The sequence below is a fragment of the Vulpes vulpes genome, chromosome 9 (genome assembly GCF_048418805.1).
Source record: "Vulpes vulpes isolate BD-2025 chromosome 9, VulVul3, whole genome shotgun sequence".
In the NCBI taxonomy this organism is placed as follows: domain Eukaryota; kingdom Metazoa; phylum Chordata; class Mammalia; order Carnivora; family Canidae; genus Vulpes; species Vulpes vulpes.
Genome location: NC_132788.1, coordinates 85,580,352 through 85,596,332, shown reverse-complemented (window position 1 = coordinate 85,596,332; position 15,981 = coordinate 85,580,352). Strand labels below are relative to the sequence as shown.

General features: G+C 44.7%; 1 protein-coding gene across 4 annotated transcripts in view; it reads left to right on the top strand.

Annotated features, from left to right (window-relative positions):
- FLNB (filamin B) overlaps window positions 1-15,981 on the top strand; it is a 138,092-nt gene that overhangs the window by 47,804 nt on the left and 74,307 nt on the right. For all 4 annotated transcript variants that reach the window (XM_025985819.2, XM_025985812.2, XM_025985807.2 and 1 more), the window contains exons 2-4: window positions 8,991-9,239; window positions 11,828-11,925; window positions 14,523-14,670. In XM_025985819.2, coding sequence (XP_025841604.2) covers window positions 8,991-9,239; window positions 11,828-11,925; window positions 14,523-14,670 — 495 coding nt within the window. The remainder of the gene's footprint in view (window positions 1-8,990; window positions 9,240-11,827; window positions 11,926-14,522; window positions 14,671-15,981) is intronic.

Genomic DNA, 15,981 nt, shown 5'->3' with positions numbered 1-15,981 from the left:
TGAGTGATGTGAGGTGAGGCACGTGGCACAGGGCCTGGCCCCGGGGAGCGGTTGGAGGTCTGGTAGAGGGGAAGCTGTTCTAGTAGGGTTGCTCTTGATGTAAGGAGGGGAGGGGCTTAGGAGTCTTTCCAGTTGGCTCCTCCTGCCCTCACACTTTTTCTCAGAAGGGTCAACCGATGGGCTTCGCTTGTGTGCACAGGGTGAGCCATGAGCTGTGTTTCAGGTGAGGTGGTCTTGCCACATGACAGATCCCTGAGCTGGAGTACTGTGTTTCAGGTGAGCCTGAGCTGGAGTCAAAAGGTGACCAAGACCTCCGTTCACAGCCAGCGTTTATTATTTCAGCTGGACATGTTCTCAGAGTCATCCTGGCTGGAAGCTTGCTGAGAACTTCTGAGCTCACAGTGGGGTTTCCCAGCGCCTCCCAATGGCTGGACTCTGGGCTCCTCTACTCCCTGCTGAGGCCCAGGGGTCCCTGGGGCGCTTATCGTACCACTCATTCAGGAGGCCTGTGGCTTTGAGATCAAAAACCTCGTGTAAAATACATTGCTTTGACCATGTAAAATACATTACATTTTTGGAATGTCTTTCCTTTTATCCTTCTTTCTTTAATACTTACAACAAGGCTAGAATCCCTGTTCTAACTTTTTAAGGCTATCCCAGGAATACTAGTTGGAAAGGATTTAGTAAACTCTAGGCTTGTTAATATACTTATCTTATGTAGTCCAGTGTGACTTTGTTGCTGGATATAAAGTAATTCCCAGAAGTGATAAGAACTTTTTAAAAGTGGCATTTGGTTGGAAGCCTACTTGGTGATACAAATGCTTTTTTTTTTTTTTTTTTTTAAGATTTTATTTATTAAAATAAAAAAAGATTTTATTTATTTATTCATGAGAGACACAGAGAGAGGCAGAGACATAGGCAGAGGGAGAAGCAGGCTCCATGCAGGGAGCCCCATATGGGACTCGATCCTGGGACTCCAGGATCATGTCCTGGGCCGAAGGCAGCTGCTCAACTGCTGAGCCACCCAGGTGTCCCGCAAAGGCACCTTTTAAATAAAGGATGCCTCTTAACCAGAAAATCTGGTGCTTGGGATATTTTAGGAAGTGATCTGAATGTTCACCCAAAACTCCGTACCAAAATAAAAATAGGGGCACCTGGGTGACTCAGTGGTTAAGTGTCTGGCTTTGGCTCAGGGCGTGTTCCTGGGATCCTGGGATTGAGCCTGCTTCTCCCTCTGCCTATGCCTCTGCCTCTCTCTCTGTGTCTCTCATGAATAAATAAAATCTTAAAAATAAAAATAAGGTATTTATGAAATAATTTGTTCCAATTATTCCAGGCAAAAGTTGTCCAACAAGTGAGAGAAAACAGAAGGAATAGTTGGCAAAGTAGGAAATTTGAAGTCTGAGGTTATGCATGAAGAATGTGTTATGGGCCTATAGTAGAAATCTCAAATCAGGGATCTGGCAATGTTTACTCAGTTCTGCTACAGAAGAATCCCAGCCACTGCTCCCCATGCTGTGCCCAGGGCAGGCACGGCCAATCTGAGTGATTCTACCTCACTGAGTGAGCCTCCATTCCCTGCGCCTGTTCATGGCAGATCTTGATAATAGATTTTCTTGCCTGCTGACCCCAGATAGGGCTTCATAATCTTTCTCAACACACTGAAAGGGTTTTTACCTCACATGCCAATGCCATTTGCCACCCCTAGTCTATTATGCCATCTCTTGAAAAATTACTGATATAAAAAGGCCTTCCACATGGTCTCTTGATTAGCTGAACCTTAACATTGTAAGGTATAAAAGTTGTTAACTCAGGTAGCTCCTTTGTCATCCTTGAGAGTTCCTGAGGATGACAAAGGATCGGAAATCCAGCTGACCTGAGTGCCTCCATCCACCCTTACTTTATTGTGGTCTGTATTTCATCTTACCAATAGAAATAGGCCCATGTGACTCTAGGCTGCAAGGCCCAGAACATGCCCTTGTTATAATTAAACTGCTGTAACAAAGAGTTTTTTTTTTTTTTAAACCCAAATACAGTGACTTTTTTCAGCATTCAGGTTGGCAGGGCACCATATTCTGGGATCCAGGTTCCTTCTGTCACCTTGCCTGGCCTCCCCTAGGGCAGGTCAAAGCTAAGTGACTGTCATGTCAGGAGCTCTGGCTGGCAGTAGCAGGGAGTGCTTGGAGGAGGCGTGTGCCTGCCCAGGGCCCTGAAGTGATATCACACTTCCTTCTGCTCACTGCCCACTGGCAAAGCAGCCATGCTGCTGAGCTGCAAGGGATGCTAGGAAAGGCCATCCAGCTGAAAGCCATATGCCTGGGAGAAGGGGAGGAAGGGATTTAGTGGCAGTACGCCTCAATCATCAGCAGTGTGAGTCACCAAGTTGTAAGTCTGGCTTGCCTTTTGATATTTTCAGGCCCTATAGGAGGCCCTAGCAGGAGAGAAGCCAGCCAGGCCCCTTCATCCTGCCCAGACACCTCTGGGCAAATCCAGACACCTCTGGGCAGGTACACTGTCCTGCCAAGGTACATAGTCCATCATCTGTAGTATGAATGGAAGGACTGTTACACCCCCAGAAATGCACCCCAATTCTGGACAGCAGGCTGAGATGGTCCTTCCTCCTCATGGTATCTGAGAAGCTGAAGACAGTGATGAACTGCCTTCTTTTAGGTGAGGGTGCCCTCTTGTTTGGATGACCGAGGCCAGCAGTTCAGCTACAGTCTATGGAGGCTGGGAAAGAAGGCTGGATGGGGAGAAACCAGATGCCAGTGAGCTCCAGTTCTGCTGCCTGGATCCTGGACCCAGGTGATCTGAGCATTGCAGTGTGGGGTTACCTCAGGGCAGCCCTTCACAGGATGCGGCTGTGGTTGGCTCCCCCAAGCAGTCAAGGCTGACAGGAAACCCCAGTGCCAACACGGAGGTCACCACCTTTAACTACTAAGCTTTCACTTCTCCCTTCTGTCTTTGTCCTCCTTGTCTCAAGTTTGATAAAAGCATGTTGAAGCCAGTGGTGGTAAAGAATAATAGTAATAATGCTAGCATTTAATTATGACTGAGTGTGTGTGGGGGGGGTTCTGAGTGCTGGGCATGCAGGTTTCCCGCAGCTCTGTGCTCTCATTATCCCCAGTGTCCAGGGAAAGTGACCGAGGCACACTAGGACCGGATCACTTGGCCAGGGTTCTATAGCCGGTGGTGGTGCTGAGCCCACACTCACGGAGCCTTAGTGACCTCTCCAGCCGACATCCTGTGCCATGTGCTCTGTTTCCTGCCGAGGGTGTGAGGTGGCCACAGTCTGGAGCAGGTTAGAATTCTGTCTGAAAGTCTGTGCGTGGATTTTTGCATCTGCTCAACAAGAGGCAGCTCTGTCTCATAGAGCAACAGAGAAGAGGGCAGGGAGCCGTGCATGTGGCGGCCGTCCCCCAAACAGCCAAGTGTCCACACTTAGGGGAGCAAATTGACCTCTTCTTGCCTTTGTGGAGCTGACGCTTTGAGCAGGGGAGGTAGACACGGCAGGTGGTTATTTCAGCACAGCTGTCATTTCACCAGAAGAGAAGGGCACATTTAACCAGGGACCTAGTCTAGTTTTGCAGAGTTGGATATAGACGAGGCATTAACCAGGTCAATAGAGTTGGGGAGAGAGTTCCAGGCTAAGCCAGCTGAGGCCAGAGATCCAGGTTAACCCTGGGCAATGTGAAGTTGAGAAGTCAGGAACGGGCCAGACTCTTTTGGGCTCCTTTTTGTACCATATTCTCTTTCAGGGACGTCTGGCAAATTATCAGTAGTTGAGTTCCTGGATGGTTCTTGGTGTCTGTCTGGGGAATCTCAGGCCATATTGGTCTCCCTAAAGCACTAAGCGCTGAAGTGTCCCCGTGGTACTTACCCGATGTCCTAGGTTTACTGCACTGTGCGGGTCAGCCTCCTCCAACAGGAGAGCAGGGACCTCAGAGACTCACTACCCTTCTAATGAATTGCTTGGCTCAGAGAAGTGACACACTGAACATGTCCTCCTCCTCTTAATTCATAAGGTACTATCTTTCCTTTTGTTTCCGTCTTGCCTGCAAACCTGGGATTATAGGGCCTGGGCTTCTGGTTCTGGGGAGGTGTGCTGGGCACAGGGCAGGTATTCAGCTGTGAGGTAAATGAGTAAGAAAGCAGAGGGAGGTAATATTAAGCACCTACCCCATACGTGGCATTGTACTCAACTCTTGGCATTCTAGAACCCACCTGCTCCTTCCTAACAGCAAAGGTGTTGACTGTGATCATTTCCATTTGGTAAATGAGGAAATGTAAAGCCCAGAAATGATGCACAGATTGTTCAAAGTGGCATAGCTAGTTGAACCGCGGGTTCCAGAGCCTTGCAACCATTGTTGCCACAACTGCCTCTCAGAGGGTAACAGAGATGAGATGGTGAGGAGCAGAGTATGTGGCCAAGTCTTCTTCTTTAGGAGGCCAAATCATGGAGTATGGCCTGGGTGCTTTACCCCAAGCATCCTAGAAGGAGCTTTTCTGAAATGTCTACATCTCCTTGATTCCTGTAGTCCTGTGTTAGCTGTTTCTGACCTAGCAGCAAGCTGCTGCATTGTGGCTAATGGATGACCTGTTGTTCTTAGGAGAGCAGAAATGTGAGATGGTGTTCACTCAGGCCACTCCTCCCAGCCTCCCACCATGCTGCTCTCAGTAATGGGAGAGGAGGTGGGCACAGTGAATGTGGCAGGCACACGCCACTGGTAGCATGGATCCTGCCCTCCTGATATGAGAGAGAGACTTTTTGGCTTGTTCATCTCCCTTCCTCAGAGGAACTTGTCTACATAGTGGATGTTTCCATGATGCTTCCAAAGATTGCCTAAAAATAGCTGGTTCCCCCCACCACCACTCCATAAGTGTGCCCATTCCTGACTACTGCTCAGAGAGGACTTGGGAACCGGTGTACAGAAGTGACGTGAAGACATTCCATCCTAGAATCTGCAGTAGCTCAAATTAACTTTCTAGCTATTAAAAAAAAAAGAAAAAGAAAAGAAAAGAAAAAAAGCTGCTGCCCTCACTTAGAAGCAATGCTGGATCATTTTAAGTAGTTCCAGAGGGTGTGTGTGGTTTGAGGGTCAGTGTTGTCCAGAGCCAGGACCAGTTACCAGTTACATGGGAGCTGTGATTGGTTGGATCTGGGGAGGAGAAACCTGTGGCCAGGTTCCAACCCACCGACAATCTAAGCAGATTCTAGGAGGTCCGGCAGGCGTGGTGGGTGTTGGCTTATTTTATTCTAGAAAGAGGCTCTCAATGAGGTGGAATCCTGCCAGAGAGTCTTCCAGTTGACTTGGCCTTTCCTCCTTTTACATTTCTGTTCCGTGTTTATATTCGACATAAACATCACAGAGTACACTCACATTTGAAAATCCTGTAGTCTGCTGCGATGGTCCGACATTGACACTGTAATGCTGTGTAGCATTTCATTTTTAAGGCATTGGGAGTCTCCTGTTTCATGTGGGTGGGAAAGAGGGAGACCTTTTGGGCAAGTTGCCATCTTTTTATTGTTCCAAGAGTTCGGTAAAGCATTTGAACCTTCACCTGTCAAAATCACTTTTGGAACAAGGACTGTTCTTTCTCCAGCTTCTTAGAATAGCAGAACCAAAGTATCATTTATCCCAATGAGACCTTAATGGGGGCTTTCCCGTTTGGACACCCACTTTGAATTCATTGGAAACAGAAGTTCTGGGCATTGTATTTTTCATAAATTTGGCCCAGACTTTTACTGGGTCATATTTCCCCCAAAATCTTTTTCAAAAAAGACTCATGTCTCATTCCTTTAGACCAACATGTGTAAGCTGGTAAAAATAGAGCAAACTGGTTTCATGTTTTGATTTATGGATAAGATCTGCAAGTTTGCATTTGAAAAGTGTTTAACACATAATTCAGGAAAGTTAAATTTTGCAGTCTGATGCTTGTGGCTGTATGAGACTTTTTGGCTTGTTCAGATCCTGCCTGGTGTAAGACCAGACCCTACCTGGTCCACCATGGGTACCCTAACGTAATCGTTAGGTCACACTCAAACTTTACTCTCCTCATGTTCCCACCCACCACCTTCTGAGGACTGCCCTTTTCCCTTTAGTTTGAATAAAGGAAACTGGCATGGAAAATCATTTGACCTGGAATTTCTTATGAGTGGTAGGTAGTAATTCCGTAATCAATAGCACTTCAAAGACAACCTTATAACAGGACATCTAATCAAAAAAATTCTGTCACAGTCAAGGACTGTCACTTGGAGAAACATATGGTCTGGTGGGATGAATTCCTTGACTGTCCAAGTTCTGTGCACGGTCAAGTGTTTTATGCAGATGCTTGCTTCTTTATTGACCATAGGACCTCAGAAGTAGAGGTGGCTTCATGGTCATACAGTATAGGACCCTTCCCTGAGAAGGGTTCTGTGCTTGAAATGCTGAATACTTTTTGGACAAGGAGTCTTGTATTTTCATTTGTGGCGGGGCCTCGAGTGTTACATGGACTGTCCTGCTTAAAAGTTATTATTTATACAGTTCACTCCAGAGAAAATCTCTGGGCACCTTAACTTTGAGTGAGGAGTGCTCGAATATAGATTGTCTTACCAGCTGTTCCTGATAATCTTTACTCTGTACAGTTTGACATGATCAACTTTTTTTATGACTGAATCTGCAACCATAAAACTACCTTTGGTTTTTGTGGGTTTGGGTGTGCCCTTTTAAGAGGATCTTTTCTTGTAAGAGGACTGACAATAAACAGGTTAATTTAAAAAAAGCCTCCACCCTTTTGATTTTAAGTGGCATGCCCTTTACTCCTTATCAGCACGTGTGTCTATTTCTCATGTGGTTGGAGTTGGGTTTCATTAAGTGCAAGCTGGCGTGTGTTTAACCGACATTCAGGTGGTTTGTGGTGGGTGGGTGGGTGGGACAGGGTAAAAAGAGCTCTGAGATGACAAAGGCTCAGTTACTCCCTAGCAGGTGCTCATAGTCCTGGAATGGGGGCTCAAGAGGCTTGGTTTTTGTCTTGAGGGGGCTGTGGCACAGTCACACATGGGCTGGTGGGAGTGAAGCACCACCAATTGTTGGATCTGGCCCTTGAATGATGAGCTAGGGATTGTCCCACAGGAGGATGGGGTGAAGGGTCTTCCCCCTCAAAGAGAATACAGATCACAGGAAGAGGTCCAAGGGGTTTGAAGCAGAATGTGGTCCAGGAATGAGGGGTCTCTGAGTCTGGAGTGTGAACTATGGTGGGAGGGGGTGACAGGGGTGAAAAAGCAGGTTAAGTTTGGGGGTTCTGAGAGTGCTGTGTGTTTAAGGAGTTTGAATGTGGGGCAGTCCGGACCGTTGGTGAATTTGAAAGCACAGAAATACCTGATTACAAAGATAGTCCTGAGGGTATGTGAACACAGTTCAGCTTTATGGCTGTTGAGGACTCTGAGAGAGGGGAGGAGGAGCCACATATTTACTGGGAAGGTGGAGAAAAGGATTTGCCAATAGATGTAGGTAGAAATGTTGTAGAAACGACAACCTTGGGTTTGAGGGAGAAATCCCTCAAAGATGGCTCTAACATTTTCAGCTTGGGGTCTAGAATGGGGAGGGGGAGGTTGCAACAGGGGAGTTTGGTGGAAAAAGGGTGGAGGAGATTGAGGGGGTTTGAGGGCAAATGTGTGGGAGGAGGTAACGGAAAGCACGAGAGAGAGAGAGAGAGAGAGAGAGAGAGAGAGAGAGAGAGAGAGAGAGAGAGATGAGGTGTAGATAGGAAGGGAAGTGTGTGGGTAGGGGGAGACAGATGGGGAGATAGTTGAGAGGGGAAGTATGGGCAGGATGCAGAGGGAGAAAGTTAGATATGGGGGAATAGATGGGGAAGTGTGAGGGGGGAGATGGAGGAGAGAATGAAAGAGAGAGGAGATTTTGTTGATAACGTTTGGATTTTGATGACATAGGTAGAGTTTGGAAAGAGGACCCAGGACAGAGGGCCGCAGAGAAGCCAAGAGAGTAGAAGATAAAAACCAGCAGCAGTGAGATTCCTAGAGGATTCCTAGAAGGGGCGTGGGTTTGGCGTGTTCTGTTTAGCTGGGAGTGGACTAGAAAGGAGACATTACCTTGGGCCAGACACTTAGCCTCTTGGCAACAGAGACTTTGCCTGGTTGGATTAGTTTAACTATTAAGGACTTTATCTTATAAATGACTAACTTGTGAGAAGAGCAGAGATGGAAATGGTAACACCCAGTGATGGTGAGATTTGAGGAGAAACTGGCCTCTTAAACCTATAGTTGGGAGTGTCAGCAGAAACAACTTTTTATAGGGAAAAGATATAAGCCATAATGATTAGTGAAAAGAAAAATTTCAAGACACATTATATAGTATAATATAAATTTAGGGCAGCAAACACACACATATATATACGCACATATAATCTAATAGATCACGTTCTATCGAGTTAACAGATGGTTGTCTCTGGAATTCAACCACCTTTTTTTTATTGTCTGTATTTCTGAAATTATTTCTTTAAAATTGAAAAGCTCTTTTTATTTATTTATTTATTTTTATTTTTTTAAGAATTTTATTTTATTTTATTTTATTTATGATAGTCACACAGAGAGAGAGAGAGGCAGAGACACAGGCAGAGGGAGGAGAAGCAGGCTCCATGCACCGGGAGCCCGACGTGGGATTCGATCCCGGGTCTCCAGGATCGCGCCCTGGGCCAAAGGAAGGCGCCAAACTGCTGCGCCACCCAGGGATCCCGAAAAGCTCTTTTTATTATGGGAAATTTCAAACATATACAAATGTAGGGATACTAGTCTTATGCGTTCTCATGTATACCCATGATCGAACGGCACTGGTAAGCATATTGGAACTCTTCCCGTCAAGTATTCTGAAGCATATTCTAACATTGCATACTTTCACTCTGGAGTAGTTCTGTGTGGTTCTTTAACAGATGAGGGTTTAATTTAGAACCCAGAGGAATATGCCAACCCAAGCCTGTACCTCTCTCCTCAGATAGCAAAGCCATTGTGGATGGGAACCTGAAGCTCATCTTGGGTCTGGTGTGGACACTGATCCTCCACTACTCAATCTCCATGCCCGTGTGGGAGGATGAAGGGGATGACGATGCCAAGAAGCAGACACCAAAGCAGAGGCTGCTGGGATGGATTCAGAACAAGATCCCCTACTTGCCCATCACCAACTTTAACCAGAACTGGCAAGATGGCAAGGCTCTGGGAGCCTTAGTAGACAGCTGTGCTCCAGGTGAGTGTCTGGGGCTGCCTGAGCCTTCTCCTCACGATGGGGTTTTGTGAGCCCTAAGCCTCTTGGGCTTTCCACTGGGAAAGCTGGGTTTGCTGGGATTGGTGTCTTCTCCTGGTTTTAGCCCATCGTAAGAACAGAGGGTACTTAGAATAGCCCTGTTTACCTTCTAGGTGTATCCATTGACTTTTTGAGCATTGAACTCAGTTGTTTACCCAAATTCCCAATGAAGCCCATAGCTCTTGGAGCAGGCTTTGGTTTAGCTTTCAGACTCGAAAGTCCTGCTTCTTCCCACAGTTGGTGCCTGGTTTCCCATTGACTTCAGCAGAAACACGTGACCCTGTTCTTTGACTTGGCATGAAAATCTAAAAACTTCCATTGAGCGGAAAGTACCCATTTTTATCAACCACTGGGTTGACTGTATATGGCTTCCTCCACCCTTTTTTGCAGGAAAAAAAACCTGCGCTGCTATGAAATAGTGTTTGGTCAGGATCCAGTTGGAGGTTTTTCCACCCTTTTGTGAGTGGTTGAGTGTACATCAAGGTAGTAATTATCCTCACTGGAGGGTTTAGATTGATGGGTAGAGTTTGCTGGTACATGCTCAGTAGAAAAACCAGAGCCTGTATTTATATGCACCCCCAAAATAGTTTCTAATAAAAAATTGACTCTAATAATCATATTTTCCATTTATGGATATTCTGTATAGCTGGTCACGTTAGTTTTTAGTAAACTAATGGTTCTCAACATGCTGCAAGCAGAACTGGCTAGTCTGATTGGATAGGAAGGGAGGACTGACTTCAGGCCTCATTCTTCCCTGAGAGCTTATAAGCTGATGTTAGCCAGAACTAACTCAGAGTTCAGCATTAGTTAATTTCCTGACATTTTCTTCCTTGCTTCCATGCACAGACACATTTTAAGATATCTCTTTACCAGTTTAAACTTGTGGATATGTACTTCAGTCTTATACTTCTTCTGCTGATAAAGTTTTATTTATTTATTTGTTTTTAAAGATTTATTTATTTATTCATGAGAGACACAAACTGAGAGAAAGGCAGAGACATAGGCAAAGAGAGAAGCAGAATCCTTGCAGGGAGCCCAATGTGGGACTCGATCCAGGATCTCAGGATCATGATCCCAGGCGCCCAACTGCTGTGCCACACAGGCATCCCTGCTGATGAGGTTTTAAAGATGATTCTAGGTTTGGGCTTTGGGGCATGTGGATTTTTTTTTAAGATTTTTTTATTTATTCATGAGAGACAGGCAGAGACATAGGCAGAGGGAGAAGCAAGCTCCATACAGAGAACCCAATGTGGGACTCGATCCTGGCAGTCTGGGTCACACCCTGAGCCAAAGGCAGGTGCCCAACCACTGAGCCACCCAGGTATCCCTGCACTTGGATTTTTGAATTCTGCAGATGCTAGCATAGTCTTTTTAGATGTATCTAGGAATGAGATTGTGATATTGTGACTTATAAGGAGAAATACATATTTCACTTTTTGTCCCTTTCCTGGCACAGAGCTCCAAAAAACCTTGGAATTTTGTGAATGATAGGGGCCATGATAATGATTCCTTTCAACCAGACCTGAGTTTTTGTTAATAAGATAACTTTTGGACCACCCCTAAGCATGGAGGTGGGGCCAGGGAAACCAACCAAGTGCTTAGAGGGTTGGAACCTTTAGCCCCACCTCTTGACCTTCAGGGAGGGGGCAGAGGCTAGAGGTTAAGTTAATCACAAATGGCCAGTGATTTAATCAGTCATGCCTCCCTCACATAACGAAGCCTCTGTAAAATTTCTTGAACTACAAATTTTGGGGAGCTTTTGGATTAGTAAACATGTGGAGGTACAAGGAGAGTAGCACGTCTGGAAAGGGGATAGAGGCTCCATACCCCTTCTCTTATACTTTGCCCTATGCATCTCTTTCAGCTTGGTGTTCTTGAATTGTATCCTTTTATAATAAATCAGTAATCTAGCAATTAAACTGTTTTCCTGAGTTCTGTGAACCACTCTAGTAAGTGAATTGAGGAAGAGTTGTGGGAACCTCCAACTTATAGCTGGTTTGTTAGAAGTCCAGGTGACAACCTGGACTTGCAGTTGGCATCTGAAGTGCAGCAAGGGGGCAGGCAGTCTTACAGGATTTAACCCTTCATCTGTGGGATCTGACACTATCTCCACATAGGTAATGTTAGATTTGAGTTAAATTGTAGGATATGCAGCTGGTGTGGCTCCTATACATTTGGTGACCAAAGCAGAAGTATGAAGGTGGTAGGAGGAAAAAAAATCTGCAAAAAGGCACTAGGCCCAAATAGTTTTACAGGCTTTATTTATTTATACCACACCTTCAAGGAATGGATAATCTCTATGTTAATGCAAGAGAATGACAGCCTGAAGAAGAAGTCTCAGCTTAGTCTCAGAATACTGGCATACTCATATCTGTGTTACTTTTTGCCCTTAAGATATATAATTGACTATGATTTTTGGAAGAAATTGTTTTCTGAATTAAGATACCAAGAGGGTTTAATTTAAGCACATGACTTCCTTTAATCTCTTCAGTCAGCTAATACTTACAGAATCTTTTGTGTTATATTAACAGGTCTGTGCCCAGACTGGGAATCATGGGATCCACGAAAGCCTGTGGACAATGCACGGGAGGCTATGCAGCAAGCAGATGACTGGCTGGGTGTTCCACAGGTATATATATGAGCAATACAATGAGTCTATTTCCATCCTCCAGCTTGTTCTGGCACCCTGTGGGTACCCTTTGGGTCTGGCAGGCAGTCTGACCTCCTCAGCATCCGCCTTCAGAGTATTGCCTCTGGCATGCTCCCATCTTCCTCAGTTTACCCATAATAATAGGTTCTTATTTCTTAGGGGCTTGCAGATCATTCAAAAATCTTCACATCGCTCTTTGTCACATGTGGCAAAATTTTCTATTGTTTTTGCTCCAAGAATTTTAAAGACTATCTTGGGACACCAAACTGCAAATGTAGATCTTAATGACTAGGTTGAACTGTAAGAAATAGCCAATATTTGGCCACTTTTTACATATTTTAAAAGTCTTTTAAAAATCCAATATCTTACGGAAAGTCCCTTAGAACTTCTTAAAAAATTTTAAACCAGGATAACCTACCATTTTTGAAATTGTGGAAGAATTTGTATTGCCCATAATCCTATCATAGGAATATAACAAGGGACCTTGGAAATTGGGTAACCTTTGGATACCATCAGCTGTAGCCACATTGCATAGCTGAGATCCCGTCTTCTAAGGTTTTCCAGGGATGCTAAAGAACTCCCTCAGACCCTGTGCCTGAAGCCCCGGTCAAGAGCAGTTGTAGGTAGCCAGTGCCATGGATGGATGGCCTTACCACAGGTTACATTATGGTCTAAGTTGGTGTTCAGAGCTGAGTTCAGTTTATTTTGTAATAGGATCCCTTTGGAGGTAGAAAAGCTCAACTGTGGGCAGCCTGGGTGGCTCAGTGGTTTAGCGCCGCCTGCAGTCCAGGGTGTGATCCCGGAGACCTGGGATCAAGTCCCATGTTGGGCTCCCTGCATGGAGCCTGCTTCTCCCTTTAAAAAAAAAAAAAAAAAAAAAAAAAAGCTCACCTGTGTTTCTTTGGTTTGGTTTTAACATCATGTCTCTGCTTCATGACCTATTTCTTCGCTCTTCCACCCTCAGTAAGTGGTGTGGTATGTTTTTCTTCTCCTCTTAAACTGAAAACCATCTCCTTTGCATGTTCATGTGATGTTGGCACTGTATAGTTGTTGAAGGAGCTGCCTGGAAGAAATATCAAATCAACTCACATCCTACATTTTATGGAATGAGTGAAGGCAACTATTCAAACCCAAGTAGCTATTTTGTTGCTGCAGGCTCATTATCAGAATGTTTTCTGGTGTGTAGGTGTTTGTGTGTGTGTGTGTGTGTGTGTGTGTGTGTGTGTGTTTAACTGAGAGGTGAGGGAAGCTGGGTATATATGTTGTTCATCTGCATTTGGCTAACCTGGTTCATGAGACCGAGCCTTCTGTTGGGTCTGAGGAGTAGTACCTTAGCAGCTCAGCACCCTTGTTGGGGGCAGAGGGATTTTTTGTACTGTTTAGGACTGGGTCAAGTAGTGGACTGGAGGCTCTGATGACTTCAAGGGGGGGCACCTGTCTGGTAGGGGCAATAATCTTGCTCCTAGGCTACATATCAGGAGACCTTTATTTCTTCCCTATTTTTTTAACAGCTCATAATATATTAAAACCCATTTTAGTCAGCTTAGGCTGCTATATAACAAAGTACCATAGACTGGCTGGTGTAAACAACAGAAGTTATTTCTTTTTCTTTTTTTTAAAAAAAATTTTATTTATTCATTCATGAGAGAGAGAGAGAGAGAGGCAGAGACACAGGCAGAGGGAGAAGCAGGCTCCATGCAGGGAACCTGACGTGGGACTCGATCCTGGGTCCCCAGGATCATGCCCTGGGCTGACGGTGGCACTAAACTGCTGAGCCACCCGGGCTGCCCCCCCAGAAGTTATTTCTTATATCTAGAAGCTGGAAGTCAAAGAGCAAGGTGTCAGTGGATTCAGTGCTTGGCGGGGGCCCTCTCTGTGACTCACAGACAACTGGCTTCTTGCTGTGTCCTCACGTGGCAAAGATGGAGAAGTCTGGTCTTTCCTCCCCGTCTTATGAGGGCACTAATCCTATCCTCATACCCTTATCTCAACCTACTTACCTCTCAAAGTCCGCACCTGCTAACACCATCACACTGGCTCTTAGGCTTTAGCATATGAATTTTGGGAGGATACAAACATTCATGCTGTATTAAGACCACATATCTAATATGTCGCTGTGTTGTCTCTTTGTTTTTATTACTATTTTTTTATTAGTAGCAGAGTTAATAGAGATGCAGGCAGTTTATATGCTTCTTGGTAATATGCTCCAATCCCATGTATACTTATTTCTTCTTCCTCCTCAGTTGATGTAGCTTACCCCTTCTGGAAAGTTTCCCTTGGCGGGGGTGGGCAGGTGGGGTGGTAGGTGGGCCTTTTTTTCAAGAGTGGATATGTACCTCTGGAAATCACATATAGAATTGCCGGGGGGGGGGGGGGGGGCGGTCCTCAGCTTGCAAAAGGAAGAGTGACACCTCTAAAAGATAAAAACACTGATGTTGACATGTTATTTTAATTTAATGTAATGAGTTTGGCTCAATTTCTTTAATTTGTAGTGTTTGGCTTAAGAGACATTTGGAAATCTTTAGCAATTACAAGTGATATGTTCTGGATATTCACCTACCATGCTGTTATTCTAGGTCATCACTCCTGAAGAAATTATTCATCCAGATGTGGACGAGCACTCGGTGATGACTTACCTGTCCCAGTTCCCCAAAGCCAAGCTCAAGCCAGGGGCTCCTCTCAAACCCAAACTCAACCCAAAGAAAGCCAGGGCCTATGGCCGAGGTAAGCACTGGTCTTGCTGTGTTTCAGGCTTGTTCTCAGTTCTTAGACATGATTATGTGGCTCCACGAAAAAGGTTCTTAGCATCAAGAATTATAGGCTTGATCCTTTCAGGCACTCCAGGCTTCCTTTGTCAGATGTTTTTACCTAAAGGTCCATTTCTGCTCCATGAATCTAGGCTGTAGGAGATGCTGCTGCTTTAATGTGATGGAGAACGATGAGTTTGTGGCATTGTGATTTTAGTGCAGTAACCCTGGGATGAAGAGAAGACTATTGTTCCCATTTTTCAGATGAGGAATCAGAGGCCTGATTCACTAGAGGTGGGGATGTCCACCCCAAATCACCAGTCAGCGATGGGGGTAGAACAGGAGCCTGGGTCATCTGGCTGGTGATTCATTTCTCCTATGGTCCTGCTCATACTGCTTCAGATTTCCAGATGGGGAGGGAGCTATTGTGACCCCTAGATACTTCCTTGCTGAGACATCCTGTTTATGATCACCAAGGCAGCTGCAGGACAGTGTTCTGCTCAGAATGGTGGGTTGAAGGCATTTTGAGGCAGTTGGTGTTATGATTGGCACCTAACTTCAAGCACACCAGCTTTTTAAGAACAATTGCATTTCAGCCCAGTGTGGTTTCTGGTAAAGATTAGGACAGTGAGATACAATTTATTCCCTTTTTTATGAAGAAGGGAAAGTGCATTATATTTCTTAATTTTTATAATTACAGTTGGGATAACATTTAGACACAAAATATCTTATATATCCTCTGTTAGAATCTACAGTTCTAACCATTCTAACATAATAGTTTTCTCTAGCCCTTCTTATGTATTATGTGTATGTGTGTGTGAGGTTGTTGAATTCTTTGAAAATCAACTGCAGGCATTGTGACAGTTCACTCAATACATCAGTAAGCCTCTCCTGAAAACGGCATCATTCTCTTGTATAACAAAAATATTCATGATCACACATAAAAAGATTAACAATATCATATCAGCTAATATTCAGTTTACATGAAAATTTCCCTATTCTAAAAAAAAAAAGAAAATTTCCCTATTCTCCTAAAATTATCTTTTATAATTTTTGTTGTTTTATAAACCAAGATCTGACCAAGATTGCCTTACTACAGGGGCACCTGGGTAGCTCAGTTGGTTAAGCATCTGATTCTTGGTTTCAGCCCAGGTCATGATCTTGAAGTTGTGGGATTGAGCCCCACACTGGACTGTTTTCAGTGCGGAGTCTGCATCATATTCTCTCTCCCTTTCACTCTGTCTCTTAAATAAATAAAATCTTTAAAAAAAAAAGATTCACTTATGGT